Source organism: Amaranthus tricolor, chromosome 3 (genome assembly GCF_026212465.1).
Source record: "Amaranthus tricolor cultivar Red isolate AtriRed21 chromosome 3, ASM2621246v1, whole genome shotgun sequence".
Lineage (NCBI taxonomy): Eukaryota > Viridiplantae > Streptophyta > Magnoliopsida > Caryophyllales > Amaranthaceae > Amaranthus > Amaranthus tricolor.
The window spans coordinates 33541318-33561010 of record NC_080049.1 but is presented as its reverse complement, the minus strand read 5'-3'; the positions used below and the strand labels follow the sequence as shown (position 1 = coordinate 33561010).

At 30.0% G+C, this 19693-nt stretch overlaps 3 protein-coding genes across 5 annotated transcripts; 1 reads left to right on the top strand and 2 right to left on the bottom strand.

The window, feature by feature from the left end:
- The first annotated feature begins 1730 nt into the window (after positions 1–1730).
- Positions 1731–4042, top strand: LOC130809113 (NAC domain-containing protein 2-like). Its single transcript, XM_057674751.1, has 3 exons — positions 1731–2109; positions 2765–3045; positions 3419–4042. The coding sequence occupies exons 1-3, from the start codon at positions 1941–1943 to the stop codon at positions 3761–3763; spliced, it is 795 nt and encodes a 264-aa protein (XP_057530734.1). The 5' UTR covers positions 1731–1940; the 3' UTR covers positions 3764–4042.
- A 3037-nt stretch (positions 4043–7079) lies between these two features.
- On the bottom strand, positions 7080–8505 carry LOC130809112 (casparian strip membrane protein 3). Its single transcript, XM_057674750.1, has 3 exons — positions 8206–8505; positions 7962–8085; positions 7080–7298 (listed from the first exon to the last, which is right to left on the bottom strand). The coding sequence occupies exons 1-3, from the start codon at positions 8418–8420 to the stop codon at positions 7080–7082; spliced, it is 558 nt and encodes a 185-aa protein (XP_057530733.1). The 5' UTR covers positions 8421–8505.
- A 4142-nt stretch (positions 8506–12647) lies between these two features.
- Positions 12648–17840, bottom strand: LOC130809111 (uncharacterized). Of its 3 annotated transcripts, none has more exons than XM_057674747.1 (7): positions 17478–17840; positions 15070–15220; positions 14822–14884; positions 14690–14737; positions 13813–13869; positions 13147–13228; positions 12648–13051 (listed from the first exon to the last, which is right to left on the bottom strand). In XM_057674747.1, the coding sequence occupies exons 2-7, from the start codon at positions 15211–15213 to the stop codon at positions 12951–12953; spliced, it is 495 nt and encodes a 164-aa protein (XP_057530730.1). In that variant the 5' UTR covers positions 15214–15220; positions 17478–17840; the 3' UTR covers positions 12648–12950. The 3 variants fall into 3 exon arrangements, with proteins under 3 accessions (XP_057530730.1, XP_057530732.1, XP_057530731.1); XM_057674749.1 differs by having other exon boundaries at positions 13813–13866; XM_057674748.1 differs by lacking the exon at positions 17478–17840 and adding an exon at positions 15716–17071 and having other exon boundaries at positions 15070–15222.
- Between the last annotated feature and the right edge of the window lie 1853 nt (positions 17841–19693).

Genomic DNA, 19693 nt, shown 5'->3' with positions numbered 1-19693 from the left:
GGGAATTGAGACAAAGTTATTATAGTCTTGTAAGCAAAATTCACGTAAGAAGAAAGTTGATCACTTATATATGTAAAGACATTTTATTCTAAAATTAGTTGTAATACTTAAATTGATGAGCAACATTAGGTTGTGATTATTTTTCACCATAAAATTTTTTGTTTCTCAACATAATATTTTATTCAATTTGAAATACGAATTGACTAAATTAATAAGTTTGCTTCACCAATCTCTAATCAATCCGATTGATAAAGTTAAAATTTTGATTACTTAACTCAAATGATGAATTTGCCATCTCTAGAACCGATTTAAAAATTAGATGAAGCAATGAATTAAGTGGGATTAGAGTTCAATAATTGACTTTAACTTTTTCAATAGAAAAGTACATACAAAGGCTAATTACATAAAAAAAAAATACAAACAAGTTTCTAAGCAAATGGTAAACATTATCCCTCAAATACTTTAATACTATTAATAGCATCTTAGTACTTGAGATTCACATATTTAATTAAGGATTAACCGCATTTATGGACTAATCTAAAACTCTAAGATTGATTCATTCAAACAAAATAAAATAGGATATATATGGAGAGATGTAGGATCAAATAAGAAGGATTTTAAAATGAGAAGGGTGAGAAGTATTTTTGTTTGATTTTGTTTGGTTACTATATATATAAAAAATGATACTATGTTATAAATTAAGAACATTTTAGAAATTATTCATAGTTACCGTGTAAGATAGTTACTTTTTTAATTATGAGTTTTTGGCTCAATCATAACCATAGATTTTTTTATTTTAGTGAAATCAAGGGTGTAGAGTCTTTTTTACCCGTCTCATTTTCAACCTCTTCTCAATGGATCCCTCCCCTTATATATATATATATGTATATATATATATATATATTTAAAAATAGTATATTAGCTGCACCCTTTTTTTTTATATTTATTTTGTAGATAAGAATAATTGAATAAAGGTGAGGAGAGATGGAGAATTTATCATACGATAGGGAGTAAATATTAAATATTATTATAAAATTTAAAAAACCTTTAATTACTGAGTCAATCAATAATTTTTAAGCTTGAGTTAGGGCTAAATTTAAAACAGTATTAAGAAAAATAAAATCTCTAACCTCATGCAATATAAAGGTTTTTGTAAATTTGTTACTATCAGAACACCATCGTCCATCGCTTTACTACTTATGTAACAATACATAACGAAAAATATGCTGGAATTGAACTATATAAACCAAAGTGTGTTGTAGGATGGGGCTTCTATAAGCTCCTGTGTAGCTTCACCCAAAAGGAAATTAATTACTTTAAAGTAATAAAAAATAAACTTATACTCCCTCCTATTTAAGATAGGTGTCCCATTTGACTTTTCACGAATTTTAAGAAAAGTCAAAATGGGACCCTAAGTGTAGGAGAGAGAGTAGTATTATGGGTTTGAAATTAAAAGGGAGGGAAAATTAGTATGGGTAATGGAGGGTATAATTGAAAATAGGATAAACTACTAAGGGTATAATAGTCAAAAATGCATATTAAAAATAGAAATGGGACAATTAAAATGACTTGACCATAAAAAGAAATGGGACACCTAAGCTGAATAGAAGGGACTATTACAATTCATAAAATCAAAAGAAAAATTAATTATCTTTTCCCACTAAATTAATCCAAGATTATGAAGTATATAACCTACACTTGCAAGTATGGTTTATCTTCATCATCCTACGAAAGCAAGTCAAAAAGTCCAAAAGTCTCCTCAATCAACATGACACAAGATTATGATCCCCTCACTAAAAGACAAAAAACCTCACCCATATAATCCCCTCCCCTCTCTTTGTAAACATTTCAAACACCCATTTCATTCTTCGACCTTCTTACAACAAATACATAACTTTTTTTCTTTTTTTTTTTTTCAAAAATATAAATATTTTAATTAAATGGATGCAAAGAGGTGTTCAAGCTATCTTCCACCTGGGTTTCGGTTTCATCCAACAGATGAAGAATTGATCATACACTACCTCAAGAATCAAGCCATGTCTAGACCTTGCCCTGTTTCAATCATTCCTGAAGTTGATATTTATAAGTTTGATCCTTGGCAATTACCTGGTTCGTTTTATGTTCCGTTTCTTTTTAATAGCTATATTTTTATTATTTTGATATTTAAATCTGTTACAAGCTTTTTTTGGCTAAATTTTTTAAAAAGTGTAACCACTAAAAAATGGATGATAAATACTTTTTTTTTAAGATTTCTACTTGTTTATAGTTGTATTCTATATTTTGTGGTGCTCTTAAAGTAAATAACTCGATTTTTTTTATAATAAAATAAATTTTAAAAATGCATATTATTAGAAAGAGAACTCAGGCATATAGGCTTGCCAAAGATGTGATGGCCGATGGGGGTCATTGGATTTAAAAATTTATTAATATTAAATTTTTTAAAGTAGTAATTGGGCATATATATGAAGGTGAGTAGTCGATCCATCTTATACTAATACGTTGAATTTGTCGGTATATATTATGTTTAATGATAAAAATAATGTTACTTTCTAAGTTGCATTGATTATATAAATTTTTTTGAAAATATAAGTATTTTATTTTAAATTATAGATTTTATTTATAAAATTATAAATAAAGTATTTGATAATAACAATATTTGTGGAGTAATTCATAGTATTTTTAACCGGTTTTTGCTACCTATCTTGTTTGGTTATTTGTTATTGAAAAGTAATTTGATAAATGATTATGGGTTGATGTTATGTAGATAAGGCAGAGTTTGGAGAAAATGAATGGTACTTCTTCACCCCAAGAGATAGAAAATACCCGAATGGGATCCGACCCAATCGAGCAACGTTATCGGGTTATTGGAAGGCGACGGGTACGGATAAAGCCATATATAGTGGAGCTAAATATGTTGGGATTAAGAAGGCTCTTGTATTTTACAAGGGGAAACCTCCAAAAGGCTCTAAGACTGATTGGATTATGCACGAGTACCGTTTAACTGAGTCTAAGCATCGACCCGTTAAGCAACATGGATCCATGAGGGTATGTAGTATGTACACTTTTATTTATTTATTTTTAATATAAGGCAAGTCGAAAAAATTAGAAAGTTAGTTGAAATTCAATTTTATAACCTCGTGTGAAAACGATATATTTATTTCAACTGTGATTAAACCTAATGCTCAACCTTTATGATTTTCTTGACTTTTACCCTTTTTGGAAATCTTATTCTTCTCCTCAAATTGATCATTTAAAAAAAAATTTAATATCAAAGAAAAAACATGTCATTTTAAGATATGATCATTTAGTGAATAAAAATATTATTATATGGTTCAATTTTAAAGTTGAGTAAGTATCAAATCATCTTATCTGTTTTGAACACTTCTTGTATGTTGACGTAGAATTTGAATTTTTGTAGTTAGATGATTGGGTACTATGTAGAATATACAAGAAGAGGCAAGTGGCAAGGGTAGAGGACAAAGGAGAGGATTCAACATCAGCACAAGGGCAAGTAAGCAATGAAGGGGGAAGTGAAGATAGATCTAGTGATCATCAAATTCAAAACCAACAAGCAATCAAATTCCCAAGGACCCAATCACTTTCTTACTTATTTGATTTGGACTATTTGGGTCCAATTGCCCATTTACTAAACGATACCACTTCATTTAATTCAAGCTTTGATATCCAAACAATTATGGGCCAAAATGTTGGATTGGACCCCATTGTGGGCCCATTTGGGTCATACCCCTCTTATTACAAATAATTAGTATTTGTTTATCATGAAAAACGTCAAGAAGAGAGGAAATTCATGTGATTTGTGAATAGTTTTAGGCCCTCCAATTGTATATACAATATAATTGTTCCTTGATCAAATGGGTTGTCTTTTTCAGTAGGGATTAATACTAGTTAGCTGATTTTTTTTTAATTTATATGAATATTAGGGGTTGTAATCAATTATTGTAATAAATTAATACTCCTTCAATTTCCAAAAGTTAGTCTATAAAATTGTAACGAGTTATTTCTTTTTATTTGTTCAGATTTCAGTATAATACGTCATTTTAAAAAAGTATTTTTTTAACTTAAATGTCATTAATTAATTTATTAAGTTGTATTTTTTTTTTAAAATGATCTAAAATTTTTAGTAGAAACGGTTAAAGATAATAGATTGTGTTATATATTGAGTACAATTGACTTGATAAACATCTAGCATTTACACTTAATTACTGCACATAATTTGACCCATAAAAAAGTCCCAACAAGACCGCTATTATATGGAAAGATTCAAATAGAAAAAACAAATTCTCGTAACAGACGTGCTCTTTGAGGGACGATTTTTAATTAGACCAACGTATTATATATCTATTGAAATATTATATGTAGACATTAAAAATAATATAAGTAGACATTTAAGATATTGTAAGTAGGCATTAAGAATATGATAAGTAAACATTAAGAATAATGTAAATAGACATTAAAAATACGATAAGTAAACATTAAACTATAATGAGCCGGGCCCTAAGAGACGTTTCTCAAGAGACTAGCTGTAGAAAAAACTAAGATCATGGTCCGTAGAGGAAAGAAAGACGGCAACTCATACTCATAAAAAAGAATGCGGTCAAGAATCCCCAACTCGAAAAAGATCCATAGTAAATCCTCAGAATTATCCTTAAACTAAGTGGATATTTTTGTATAGAGGGTAAATATTTAAGGGGAAGATAAAGGTCAAAAAATCTATATAAAGGTAAGTAGAGATGAATTTAAAAGATGATATGAAGGAAAATAAATATAATGGTATAAAGAAGATGAAGGAAAAAGAAGATAACTGACCTTGTATTTGGGGAGATGGAAGGAAATATTTTCTCCCTATGCATTAAGGTAAATATTTACCCTTAAAATCATGGGACTAATACTTCTATTTCTTCTTCTCCATAACTTTACAACTAATTTTTATCTTTAACAACAATAATATTCTCATAATTTTTACTCCAATAACCTTATTTTCTTAGTTTGATTTTTTTTCTTCCCATAAATATTAATTTTCAATATAACAATGACCCAAGTGGAAATGAAGTACACTCTACACCGCAACTGTAGCCTTAATAAGATTGCTATTTATAATGACATGCTATGAGGAAAAACATCACTATTAGTAGCAATCTGATAGTAATAGAATTCGAAATGTATCAATTATCATGCGTGACATTATGTGACATCAATATTGCATTAGTACTATGTTAATTGAAACTGATCTGTTTTGTACTTATGTTTATTTACGTGTACAATAAGAGTTAGAGTTGCATGATGATTAATTAACTTTATCCATTCAAACATGATCATGAGAAAGTATTAATACTATAACTTTGCTTGCTACTTTGTACAAGTTTACTAATCAAAATCTAGGACCACATTCCCAACCCAAGCTTCAAGTATATCCGATTCCGATCCCTAATTCTTATGGCTTCTATATTGTGATGATTACCATTTCCATTTTAAATACTAACATAATTTCTTCCACATGACCTATACATAAACTATGCTACTTTAAGTAAATTTAATTTTGAAAATCGTGTTTTTTCTCGGAAGAAGCATACATCACTTCTTTTAGGAAGAATATTAGTGTTTTGATAGCTTTCGACATATTTTTTTGAATTAGAGGATTGGCCGAGGAAAGGGAAGGATAGGTGAGATTCGATCTTAGGATCTTATCTGAAAAAGTGATATTTGCTTCAATTGAGACAAGACTCGATTCTCTATTGTTCGACATAATTATTAATCACGTAGTTTGCATTGTCATTTTCTTTTTATATTAGCTATTGATGAAAACTTTGTCCACATATAGTATGTTTTACTTGAGAAAGATGAAAGGTAAGTGCCTAAACAAACTTAAAGAAGGTTATATAAATAGAGTTATGAACATAAAAGATACTTGTAAAGGAATGATAGGGATTGGGGAGGTTTGGTTTTTCCTTTTATGTAGGAATATGATGCAAGTATTAGTTCCAAAGTGGTTGGTGCATTGCATGTGCCTGATTGCCAATACTATGATTTTTGACATGGCAAATCACAATACAAGGACTGAAAGCGAGTTATAGATAAGTACGAGTATGAGCCGCCAACGGCCTTGAACCAGTGATGTCCACAACTTTTTTGACATTTTTTGCATATGTGTTAGGCTCATCGCAACCCAAGTCGACTCAAGTCACAATCGAGTATTTGGCAATTAGATATGAGTTTGTTGACCGTTGGTAGTTGACTGGTTTACTTGATTTAAATTTTTGTGTTTCATAATTTTTATACTGTTTTTTGGTTGCTTTACAATATTTGCGTTTTTTTATCTTTGAAAAAAGCAAATCAATAATTTTCTATTTTATCCATATTTTATTTTCACTCATTACATCATTGCCTTTTCAATTACCACCCAAATTAAGAGGTATAATAGACAAAAATGCAATGAAAGTGAGTTTTCTTAATTCTTGTACCACCATTTAAAGACGCAAGTAGTTCACAACGGAAGAAGTATAATCAGTTATTAATGTTAACTTTTTTGTTATTGTGTAAGCCAAATATATAAATCAACTGTTAATAAATATGATTGATAAAATTAATCGCTAAATGATAAATATTTATTATAAAAAATATGGAATAACAAGTCAAAAGTCAAAAAAGACCATCTATAGTAACTTTTCATTTTGGCTTAAAATCATAAGTTTAACTCTTGTAAAGTTAAATATTATTCGTCAATGTATGAGAAGGATAATGCCGGTATTCACACTTCTAATCAAATGTGTTTTTGTGCGATAAGACGTGATATGATATACTCTTATAACATATTTGACGCTTCAACTATAAACTGACTCGCAATTACTCACATCTCAATATAATAACAATCAACAACTTACAAATAAAATTAAAATCCCTTAAATCAATTAGCCAATTTCTGATGAGATAATACATTCACAATTAATTACATCTCAAATAAGAAGCAGAAAAAGATAAACAAGAAACATAAAAATACAAGTAAAAGAAAAATAAAGATGAGATTCTTGAAGATATTGAGAGCTTAAATGTAAATTGCAATGTCAACGACGACGAGAGATGGCCAAAGCAGACAATATGATAAGTAGTACGAATAAGACGATTGCTACAAAAGAGCCGATCAATGAACCAGAAATACGCTCACAAAAGCTGTTATATTGCTGGCAAATTGAAAACCAATTAGCCGAAGTATTGCCTTTGTGTGCCAAGTATACTATTGCTGCTGCTGCTGATGCTGCTGCCGTTAATAGACCCAATGCGGCCTATTTATGTAATTTCATCATTAAAATCTAATTTTCATACAAGTATATAGAAGTATCACATTATAAGCTATAGTATAAAATACGGTTTCCGTAATGGTCGTGAAACGGATTTTCATGATCAATAATAATGTGGGCAATATTTGGATCACGATAAATTCAATAACCTTTTGCAATATGGTCGCGATACGGTAATGCAATCTTATTTTTCACTATACTGATGGCATTTGATATCTTGTTTAAAATATATTATGTGAAGATTTAGTAAAGTTTAACCTAATGATTAAGACTTGAATATGTATATGCTACATACTCGATTGGTAACTAAAAGAAATTTGGAATTGTCCTTTGTTAGTTTACATTTAAACAAAATCTATTAAATTTTGATTTAAACATAAAATTTGATTTGATCTCTGTTTATCTAGAATTTTTAAATTCTAATCATTATTTTTGTGTTATGATAATATAGAATTTGCTATTATTATTTTTCGTGAATTTTATTATTTAACTGAGTCAGTATTTTACAACTGTTATTTGAAAAATTATTTAAGCTGAAAATAAAAAAAAAATTAAAATTTTAATGAAGAAAAATACATTTTATATTTAAATTATTTTATAGTGATCAAAATAAATAATAGAAAATTAGGGGAAGTATTAGTGTCATACGGTGTCGAGAATGGCCAACAAAATCCGGGTGCCGGTTGCTCCACTTCTAACAATGTGTAAAATAGAAAATGCAAGAGAAAGCACCAAGTAGCCAGTTATTATTGCGTTTGCCACCACAAAGAACCTACATAATATTTCCAAAAAAAATTAATGATATGTTTTTGTTTTGCTTAAAAAAAAAATTAAACAATCTCTCAAAAATTAATTATTTGGCCGAAAATGATCATATTAACAAAAATCTTACGTGAAAGTTGGAAGGTCATCATATTCAGCTCTAAACCGAATAAATTGAGTGAAAAAAGGAAGTGTTTCATTAGTAGTCCCCATGGCAATTGCACTAGCTAAGGTAGAAGCACCAGCAACAATCCTAAACACAAAATCGAGGATCGAAATTCCTCGATTTGCACCTGCTGCAACCTTAGACGCTTCACCAACTTCAAGTCCTGCTCCTTTCGACATATTTATTTTGAAAAATCTCAATTTATAACAAATTTCTTCAAATTTTATGTATAAACAACTCTTGTATATAGCTCTTTGAGTTACTTATAAGTTTTGAGGAAATTTGGTGCTTGATGAAGAGAAACAATGTCAAATGCATTTTTATAGTTAAGAGAATTAAAATAATCCAAGTATTATAAGACAAAGATTTGGGTTAATGGGTTTGCTAAGAACTAATAGTGGGATTGGTATTTTGCTTCTCTAATAAAGCCAAATTAGTGTATTTGATATATATTTATGTAATTATTTACTTGTTAAAGCTAATATTATTGATATTATAATGATAATTTTCATGGCTTTTTAGTTTCTACCAACTTTGTATATGGAATTTGGTTAGTTTTACAACCTTAATTCCAACATAAAGTTCTCGGCCTTTAGTAAGTACCTATGTGTAGTTTTGGTAGGAGGGGTTTATTCTTTTATTTTAAAGTCACCCTAAAAAAAAATTATATTTTAGACAAAAGATTTTGAAGTCAACTCTTGGACTTCTTAGAATAGAGTCTCAAATTTCAAACAAAACTAAATAGGACTTGCGTAATCCTTTTTTTGCACCAAAACACAAGTCAACTCCATGATGTGTCCTCTGTTTTTTTTATACTATAAAAAAAATAAATAAAATGACTTATATGTATTTTTGAGGTGGATAATGTAAACATGTTTTATTTTAATAAATATTACAATAATTATAATTTTAAATTATAGATAGATTGGATTTTTTAGGGGAAGGCGGTAAAGAAGGAATCATATCTTTGAGACGCTTTTGTTAATAAAATTTATAGGTCGAGGGACAAACCATGTGGAGTACTAAATCATAATTCCTCCTATTCACTATTATTGTCCTATTTGATTTTGTACGTTTGCCCAATGGCGGAACTTATTTAGGGGTGGGTAGGGACTTCGCCTCTCCGAGATTTTCGGCAAATTTTTTTTAGTATATAATCGTCATTTTATTTTTTTATAATTTCAACCCAACAAATAAAAGCAACACAATTAAAGGAATAAAATAATTGAAACAAAATAAAAAAAATTATAATTAATAATAGAATATCAAATTAGGAATAAAATTATCATTTAACAACTGAAAAGAACGAATAAAATTAGGAATAAAATAATTTTAAAGTGCTAAAAGAACGTTAAGCTTTACACTGATTCAAAATTTAAGTTATGATTTTTGATTGTATTGATTAGCAACATGTTAGTAGAATTCAATTTTTTTATAACTTCACCCCCCCTTAAATTGTGTTCAAGTTTTGCCATTGTGTTTGCCAATACACATATTTAATTGTAAATATCTCAAATTGCGTTTAATTAAAAATTATAAAATATAGATTTTGATAATTACATCAAAACAATCAATTGTCAAAACAATTAAACAATATCCCGTTCAACTATATTTTAACTTATAAATTAAAAATAAAATACAAATTAAAAGTGATTGATAAATAATATTAAAAAATTAAATAGGACAATAATAGTAAATAAAGGAAGTAACAAAGAACATAGTTAAGTAAATATATATTTAATATGTTTCGGAAAGTCTAGGCAAATTTTACGTGGAATCGACTCCATAAAAGGACTATCAAAGATAAGGTTATAAAAATAATTTTCAATAATGTATTATTTACTCCGTATAAGATTCAATTAATTGAGGCTTCAGAACATATATTATATATTTTATTATGTTTTCTTACATATATTCAGGAAAGTTAATCTAATATGTTATGTGTCACGTATTTCTTCCATTTTTTTTATCTTTCACATTATTATAACGGGTAGTTTTAAAAGTTCTTCCACTTTAGAATACTTTCTATTTTTAGAAAGTTTTTATCCCACTTTTACCCATTAAAACCCCCTCTTTTCTTTTAATGTACCCCTTTTCTTTTATATATAATTATTTTCTCTCTCATACTTTCAATACAATCATTACTTCACACTACTATTTAATTAAAATAATACCCACTACAACCTCATACTTCCAATACAATCATTACTTCACACTTCTATTTGATTAAAATAATACCCACTACAACCCAAAGATTCTATCTTTCTTTATATGTGTGAAAAACTCAAAGTGAAAGATTAAAAAAGAACGGAGGGAGTAATAAAAAACAAAATATATCGAATGGTTTGGGTATAAAACTACCAATAATAGAAAATTGACCTAATAAAATGCTAAAATAAGCTAAGATACAATTATAGTCGTAAACAATAATAAAAAGGGTCTAGAGCATCAAGAATCACACAATTTGCATAGTATCAAGTAGCATTGTAAAAAAGACGTAAAATTAGTGAGATAAATTAAAATAAAAAGTGGTGTAAATATGAGGAGAGAAGAAGTATCCTCCTAGAATTTGATAGGCATTGCCTCTAAACCTAATTCTTATTTGCGCCCTTTTCCCCTAGCCTCTCTCTAGAGGGATAAGAGTATATTATGTTTGCTATGTGTTTCCTTCAAACCTTATTTTTGTGCGGGATTATGAGTGATGACCATGATTATGATCATACTAACTCTTATTATTATTATTATTATTATTATTATTATTTCATTTATTTTTTAGTACGATATATATTTTTTGGAATAAGAAAAAATTTCATTAAACCTGAACAAAATAATATATAGTACTCTAACAAGAGAACAATCTTCCTTTTTTTACATCAGCGTGAAAAAGGGGCACCCCTTCTAGTACGATATATATTAATGCTTTTGATTGGAATATGTAAAACTCTGTTCTTTACTGCAAGTTTCAGTTTCCTAGTAATAGTAATCCTGCTTACCATGAGAACTTTGAAATTCCAAACCGAATCATTTCGAGCACATCAGCTTTCATATGTAAGACTGCATAGTACAATAGTAGCAATCTTCCTCTTAGTTGTAGTACACTTCCACTTCCGAGATGCAAAATCAGTCTTAATTTATATTTTACTCTTAATTTATAGGTCAAAATATAGTCAAGTGAAATTTTATTTAATTCGTCTCGATTTAAATTTCAATAACATCATTTTATAATTTTGAATTAAGCACAATTTGAGAAATTATAATTGAATATGTTATATGTGCATACAAACTTGCAAAACCAAATGAGACAATGAGACAATAATATTAACTTATTATAATTTTTAGTTATACGTAATTTAACATATCAATAATCAAAATAACGTATTAAATTGTATAAATAGTCAAATATAACAATTAAAATAGAATGGAGAAAATATTTATTTGCCCTTTAAAATTGCTATTGACAGAATGACAATGACATGTACGTTACGAAGGAAACTGCCATTTTTATAAATTTTAGTGAAGTATTATAGGTAAAGTCACGTCCAAAAAAACTAGTGGAGCACAACATGTGGAACGGACCAAACAAACAAAATCAAAGGGATAGACGAAGTAGTAATTGTATAGCGTGCACCAAGTTTCAGAAGGAATAGACTAAGCAAAATTAGCACATTATGGGAGCTTTGAGGGAGATGAAGGGTAACAGACTAACGGTGATGTCAAATCCCGCGGCTCATAATCCTGCTCCATTCCAACAGCCTCATCTCTTCGACCAGAGTGACCAATAACAAAACCTTTTAAACAAACATAAGCTTATCTCTAGTTTCTTCCACGAGCTACTTTGAGAGACTATTTTTTAAGGAAATGACCTCAAATAAGGAGCATATATTCTCATAATGTGTAGGAAATGGGCTATTTAATCCATGTATATGAGGCGCATCTCTTAGTGAGACCATGTCATACATAATTTGTATTCTTCCATTTATTTTGGTTTCCCCTAAAAAGAATCCTATTATATTATAAAACGATAACCTTTTCTACTTCGAAGTGAGAATTCCTTTCTTTCGGTTCAAACCCTTTAGACTAACTCATTGTAGTTTAACCTCCTAGATTTGTCTTTCATTGTTAAAGTGGACTCAATTGAAGTTGTCGGTAGCCAGTTTTGTAATGCTTTAAGTTCATGTAGTCGATATCATATTTGCATTGTTGTTAATGGAAAGATTTTTGTACATTAGCAAGGAAAAAAGTAAAACATTTATTATCCCTCTAATTCCCTCCCGTTCCCTTCCCTAAAATCTCCTCATCAACACATTTCAACAAATGCACCAGCAACAGCAAGTATGGGCATAGCAGTATAATCTGACATGCAATGTAGAGTAAGATTTCAGCAATTTGGAAAAGTGCAATCAATATGAAATCCTAACAGTGCATGCATTAAAACTAGGAAAACTTGTTACTTTTGGATCACATTGAAGCATGACTTGAAACTACAGCCGAGGTTCCAATAAATTAACGAAATACACACAATATCACCTTGTGTGCTGTTTCAACCAAAGCTGTGAATGCCGCCTATGCTTAAAGCAGGATGAACACAATGTTTCTTAAGTATTATTATCCACATTTATAAAGGAAATCTCTGATTCGCGCTCTTTTTTTTTCTTTTTTTTTTTTTTTTTTTTTTTTTTACTTTTGTACATGGTACTGCATACAAAACTTTATTCATGGCAACTCTGAGCCTCAGGAGAAACCGACTTTTCATGCTTGTCATCCTCTCTTGCGAAATCTTGATCTTCAGACGAGGTTTTGGGTGTTGTATCTGCATAAGTGAGATAGAAAATATGAGTGCTGAACACATATATCTAGCATCTGATTTAAATCTTAGGTAAGAAATAGGAAACATAATGTTTATACCTTCGTCATGAGGAGATACACCTTCTCCATCAGCAGGAGCATAAGCTGAGCGCCTAGAACGGACTTGTTGATGAGGAGTTGGCTATGAATTCAGAAACAGAAGCATACAGTTAGAACTTAGATATTGTACGGTACTCCTTATAATCTCAAAGTATCATCAAATTAGCTGCCTTCATGTCTTTCCAACCTCATGCAGCAAATAGCCTCTAAGTCTCTCGACTGTCTCCCAAGTCCCAACCCGTAGGTCATGTGTGTGCCTCATTGTAAGAGTTTCATAAAGGACGAAACCATTTTTACAACTTATAAATGGTTCATTGAATCATGTGCACGTCTTAGTTATGCGGAGTTACTCATGAGGTTTGCTATCAAGGTTTTTACCGAATAAGAACCAATTCAACTATTATTCTTTTATGTCATATGCTGCACAATCTAATATAATAAGGTTTATAAAAAATGACCCAGGTCATGACTTAGGCAAACCCAGGCCAAAATTCCCCCTCCACATAAGTATCAAGTACTTATCACAATACTGAAATGATCAGTCAAGTTATCAGAAAAAGGAGAAAAAAAAAATGTAAAGCATTAGATTTTCCTTGATGCTTTGAATTTCAAAAGGTTTTTGTTTGAAAGCAGAAGCATCAATAATAAAATATTTTGAAGGGATACCTGCAACTTTGGGCGGAGAGCATCAAGTGGTCCTTTGGGTTTCTGGCCTCCCTGCTGCTTGAATGGAAACAAGTACATAGAGACAAAGATCAAGAAGAAATCACAATTGTCAATGTTAAAGCAAGTACCAATACTCTTAATGATGACGTTTACTTTAAACATATAATCGAACATGCTTTGTCTTGTACTTTAGAGAGGGTCGATAAAGATGTGTCGAATATAGGTGATTTAAGGTTTGGAACGATTGATAAGAGTTGCTTGATCAAAGCAACAAATAAAGAAGCAGACTGTGAGTGACTTCACTGGAAGCTTGCTCGACCGAGCGAGGTAGTGGCTCGGTCGAGCGGAAGTCTAGCAGACTACATTAGATCCTGTTTTTGGTCAGAATTTGTAGTGACTATGCAATAATGTGGTGCATTACTCTATTGTTTATTGTAATGTTTATTGTCATAGTTAATTGGGATGTTAATTGAGATGTTACATGTATGTTTATGGTGATTTATGAGGGAATACTAAGAGTGATGAATATCTTGCCTATAAATAGGATTCATCACTCATAGTAACATACACCACAAAACACACATATTGTTGAGAGGGCTATTGCATTGTTAGAAACTTGAGAGTGTTCTTACTTTGCTTTAGTATTTGTGCTCTTGAAAGATTGTTCTCAAGATAAGGGAGGTTTATTATATTTGTAATTGTTGAATTCATTATAATAAACTATATTTGAGGGGAGGTATTCAAGATACCTCATAAACACTTGTATTCATCTTTTGCATTATATTTTTCATTTGTTTTTCATTGTTGAACCTCTTTAACACTTTCGTTTTCAGTCAATAGATGAAAAATGTTGGTAGTGTAAAAGGGATTCATGTACCTTTCCCAATGCCCAATCAGCAGAATCAAAAAAAGCATGCTCATGGTCCTGCAGAAGAATGCAGGGAATGTAAAACAGTTTATGGAATTCAAAATATTACAACGTGGATTAGACAAAAAAAATCGTTCTTGCCTTAGAAATCAGAGGCTTTTTCTTGGGAAGAATTCCTCCATACTTTTTCTTGATCATTTCCTCCTAAAAAAACGCACCACCCATTACAAAAATTTTAGATGGATAGGATCAAGTTAGAGAAAACAAGTGTTAAAAACGGGGGAAATTATGCAACTAAATCTCAGAAAAACAAAGCAGCTAATTCATTTAGTGAGCTAAATATTTGAACTTTTATAGAGCAGTTTGTAAATAAATAGGGGGAAAAATACTTGCTGTACTGTGGAAGGTACTTGATTTTCCTCAGTCTTGTCAGCATGTCTAGTTTCCTCCTCTGTAAGTTCACTCACTTGCTCTTGCCCTTGAGGTTTATTATCAACAACTTCTTGGACAACGTCTTCGTTTGTTCTCGACATGTTTAGCCTAGATAAGGAATATATATTTCAACATACAATAAGTTGGATCATTAAAACGTCAATATTGATTAGGGGGCCACATCCACCATTTTTCAACTGATTGTATCTTTACAAGATTGATTAGCACTAAAATTTCCACTAACATTAAACTTCATGAGTAATAGACCACTTGTCACAACTCAACAATAAGGATCATCATATTGTAAAACAGATTAACATGAAAGTTTTATTAATTAAATCTGTTGATTAACGGTAAAGTTTTATTAACAATTAGGGTTGATGAAAAATTAGGGAAAAAAAAAAACGAAGATGAAGGGAAACAAATTTGGCATGCAATCAGGAAAGAAAAAAAAAATGGAAATCAAAAAACAAGCGGAACAGAGATAACAGCAATCAAATCCAATATGAAGAAAGAACAAGATTCATAAAGAAAATCAGAAAATCAAGAACATAAAAAAAACGAAAAAGAGAATTGTAAAGAAAATAAAACAGAAACTTTCCTGATGAAGAAGAAAACAGATCGAAAGAGGATGATGAAACTACAGCAATGTTGATGAAATGGACAGGGATGATGGAAGAGGCAGTGGCGATAGATAAGGTGGGGAAGAAAGCATCAAAAACGGTAATGGGAAATGTTAAAGAGGAAGAAAAACAAATAGAGCAACCATTCTGAAATATATTGAAAGAAAGCTAATCCAATTTTTAATTCTTGCAAAAACAAGAAAAAGGGATATATATAATACTTGATAAGAAATAATAAGGGTAAAAAAGGAAATTATGTAAATCTGTAAAATAATCCTAATCCACTAGTGTTGGTCAAAACATTATTTGTTTGCTTTCAACCAGTAAACAATAAGATTTCCAAGATGGGTTTGGTAACAGAAGAAAGGTTTGATTTCCAATATATATTATTATATTCATTTTTAATGTTATGCATATATTTTAGTTCATCTACTCCAATCAACCATAAAATTACATTAGGTATAAACAAACAATTGCATATATTAGATATTTTTCACCGTATACATAAAATAATAAAATGATGATTCTCATTCTTCAAGAACAAATTTATTCACTTTTTTTTATATGGTGAACATTACCCAGTAATACGTGACTGCTACATCTTGACGGTTTGGTTAAATATTAATTTTATGTCGAGGAATTAGATTCTTCTGCACAATTCATGGATGAACATATACTACTACTTATTTTAAAATATCCAAATGATAATAATAAATTATCACTCCTATCAATGAAAACTCCTTTAGAGTTAATACCACTTGATCAAGAATATAATTTGACCAATTTGTAGAGTTTTTGGAATTCAAGGATACGCTAGAGAACGCATGGAAAAAGAGAGTGAAAATCAAACACCTATCACAAAAGTGAAAGAAAAAATTCGATTAATAGGCTAATATATGATTCTTCCATTTGTAGAATTTATTAGTATGGTAGACGGTCATCTATGACTATACATGTTAGAAAAGCTAGTCAAACAATAGCTTGCAACCAATCTTTGATGATCAATTTACACATAACTAACTTAAGTTTTTTTTTTTTAATAAATTTATAGGTTTTCTAGATAGCAAACAAAAGCATAAGAAAATTAACGGGATTTTGTCGTGGGAGAAAATGTTTCTCTATAGACGGATTGTTTTCTCTGTCTTCATTGTTTCATTTGACAAGCGATTTAATCAAAGTTTCCCACCCTTTGTTCCCAAAAGCTTATTCCTACCTAAATATTAATTTTGCTATCAAATCAAACAAAAATACTCTTATATTTCTCCTTTTTCATAAGAAATTAGTCATCAAATCCTAAAAATGATCTATAAATCAAATCCGAAACAAATAAGTCTATAAATCAAATCCTAAACAAATAAGTCTATAAATCAAATCCTAAACGCTTAAATTAGCACAATCAAAACACTGTACTTGTTAAATCGTTAAATTACGCAATCAAAGTAATTATAGGTTGTTTTTATGAATGTAACGGGAAAATAAAAGGAAAAAAACATCCAAAAAATATAAAAAAAACAAACAACAAAAAGAAAAGTAAAAACAACGTCGAAAATCGAAATGCGATGCGATGAATGAAATTTTGAAAAATTTTGAAAAACACGAAGAACTCAGCTTAAGAGCTACGCATTTGATTTGAATACGAAACAAAAGGAATTTCATAGGATTTTCGAGAAAAACCAATAATTAAAAACCGTATGAACACAGAAATTAAAATTAGAAAACAAGGGTAAAGAGACGATGAATACCTGATTGAATTTGAAGGAGAGTAGCAGAGCAAAAGGAAACAGAAAGAAGGGAGAGAAAGCTGAGGAGAAATGTAAAAAGAAACCGAATTTGCATTAGTTATGAAAAATGATGGAGAGCGTGTAGGGCCTACTTGAGGATGGTATTTAATACTGTTGAAAGTTATATCAAACAAAGTCTAAAAAATGATGCAAAGTAGAAGTCATATAGTGAATGGTATTCCTTTCACAATTGGTTGATGTTGATATAAAATACTCAACTTTCTATTTGTGGTATTAGTTTTCAACACACATAATATAATCCATCCTTACAACTTAATGTGAGGAAAGTTGTACAAGAATTTGCCCAAATTCTTGTAATTGGTGGGCAAATGGGCATATTTTGGTGGATGCTATTCTGGTTTTGCCTTTAGTCTTACCATAAAGAAACACTTGATTACTTCCACCATTGTTTCATAGGGCTAAGAGATGAGATTAGATGGTCCAGCTACTTGGATTCTTTTTTTCTTTCTTTAAGGTGGAGGTGGTTGTGTGCAATTGTGCTATGTATAATGTTTGATTCCCCTAGTTACCCATAGCTAGAGTTTATAATTAAAGCCTCAAGGGCATATACTCTTATAACAAAATTTTCAAATCAATCACTGTAATATTTAAATTATCGTAAAAGATAAAAAATAATAATAAAATAAATAAAATCAAAAAAGGTAAATAAAAATTACAAAACTCTCACTCTATTAAATTCTATTACATAATAGTGATTTGTTAACTTTACAAATCATCGTTATTTACTGAGATTTCTCCTCTTATAAATAGTCTAGAGTTGTTTATGATTGGATTGCATTTTAAATTTAAACAATCATTTGGAAGTTTTGTAATTTTTGCCTCTTAGAAGTTCTCTAAAGTTTGACTCGTTTCTCGCCCTAGAGGACCTTTACCTTTAATAGGAGTACTATGTCCTTTCTGTGAAATTTTCATATGTTTACTGAGATGTGGTCCCTTCATAGATCAATCTTAAAATAAAGTGTTTATAATATTTATTGTTGGACCTCTTGAGTTTTGATGATGACTACACTTAAGCAAATATGTGTTTAGAGATTGTGTGCAGGTCGATATCCGGTCGTGATTATGATCGTTGATAGTACCTATGACTTGGTTCATGGAAATGTACGTGTCAAAAGGATCCGAAATATGTTAGAAGAAGTATATCGCTTGGGATGTAAAATGGAGACAGCAGGTCTACTGTTCCTAAGTTGGATGTTCTAGCAAAACTGGATTCTGGAAACAGCGCACTGTTCCCAAACCAAAGTCAGCCTACGTTAACTAATAAATTCTGATTTTTATTTTTTAGTTAATGTATTTAAATTAATTTGTTGCATTTATTTATTATAGTTAATTGGCAAAAAGTTTTCTTAAAATTACTTTACGTATGAGCCTCTAAATAAAGATCCTTTATTTTAGGATCTATATTTAGTAAATAATGGATTTGCTAAAAATAGAAATAGTGGTTGTTGAATGGGTCTTAGCTATTATTCTTAACCGGTCTTTATACCTATAAGTTAGAAAATAACCATTCCTAAGTATAACCGTTTCTAAAAATAGCAAAAACGTTCCAGCAGTTAGTACTGGAACAGGAACTGCTGTTTGTGAAACTGCTGCTTAAAAGGAACAGAACCTATTTTTAGTAAATGGGAACAACGGTTATTGTTGTTTTAAACGTATGATTGATTTATTCAACTCATTGTGGAAATAACCGTTTGGTAGTTTAATCCACATTACTCCCATGATCTTTTTGATAAAGGAATAATGGATTGAAATATTCCTTTTTTATTAGGGATTTTAGCTCTATAATAGTGGACTCGGTTATTCTTCAAAACTCGTCTTAGTATGAGCCATTAAATCATACGTAATTTTGAGAGAATTTTTACAAGAAAATTTTGTTTTAAAAATGCCAATTAATTTATAATATTTTCTTGTGCAACTTATTGATTTTATTTTTAGAGAATTTTTATCCTTTTGTAAGGGTTTTTGAGAGAATATATAATTAGACTCGGGTGAGTCTAAGGGGGGAATTAGATAGTTTTTAATGAAGCTAGAGAAGAGATTAGCTTTGAGTAAAGCTAAGGAGAAAGCTTCTAGTGAAGCTAGTGGAGTGAATTAGCTTTTAGTGAAGCTAAGTTTGTTGCTTTGAGTGAAGCAATTTGAGAGAGAAGAGTTGGCCT

Coding starts and splice junctions, on each gene's coding strand:
- LOC130809113 (XM_057674751.1), top strand. CDS start 1,941: ATGGATGCAAAGAGGTGTTCAAGCTATCTTCCACCTGGGTTTCGGTTT. Junction 2,110..2,764: donor TGATCCTTGGCAATTACCTG/GTTCGTTTTATG, acceptor GATGTTATGTAG/ATAAGGCAGAGTTTGGAGAA. Junction 3,046..3,418: donor AGCAACATGGATCCATGAGG/GTATGTAGTATG, acceptor GAATTTTTGTAG/TTAGATGATTGGGTACTATG.
- LOC130809112 (XM_057674750.1), bottom strand. CDS start 8,420: ATGTCGAAAGGAGCAGGACTTGAAGTTGGTGAAGCGTCTAAGGTTGCA. Junction 8,086..8,205: donor GATGACCTTCCAACTTTCAC/GTAAGATTTTTG, acceptor AATATTATGTAG/GTTCTTTGTGGTGGCAAACG. Junction 7,299..7,961: donor TGTTGGCCATTCTCGACACC/GTATGACACTAA, acceptor TTACATAAATAG/GCCGCATTGGGTCTATTAAC.
- LOC130809111 (XM_057674747.1), bottom strand. CDS start 15,213: ATGTCGAGAACAAACGAAGACGTTGTCCAAGAAGTTGTTGATAATAAA. Junction 14,738..14,821: donor AAAAGCCTCTGATTTCTAAG/GCAAGAACGATT, acceptor ATTCTTCTGCAG/GACCATGAGCATGCTTTTTT. Junction 13,052..13,146: donor TGTATCTCCTCATGACGAAG/GTATAAACATTA, acceptor TCACTTATGCAG/ATACAACACCCAAAACCTCG.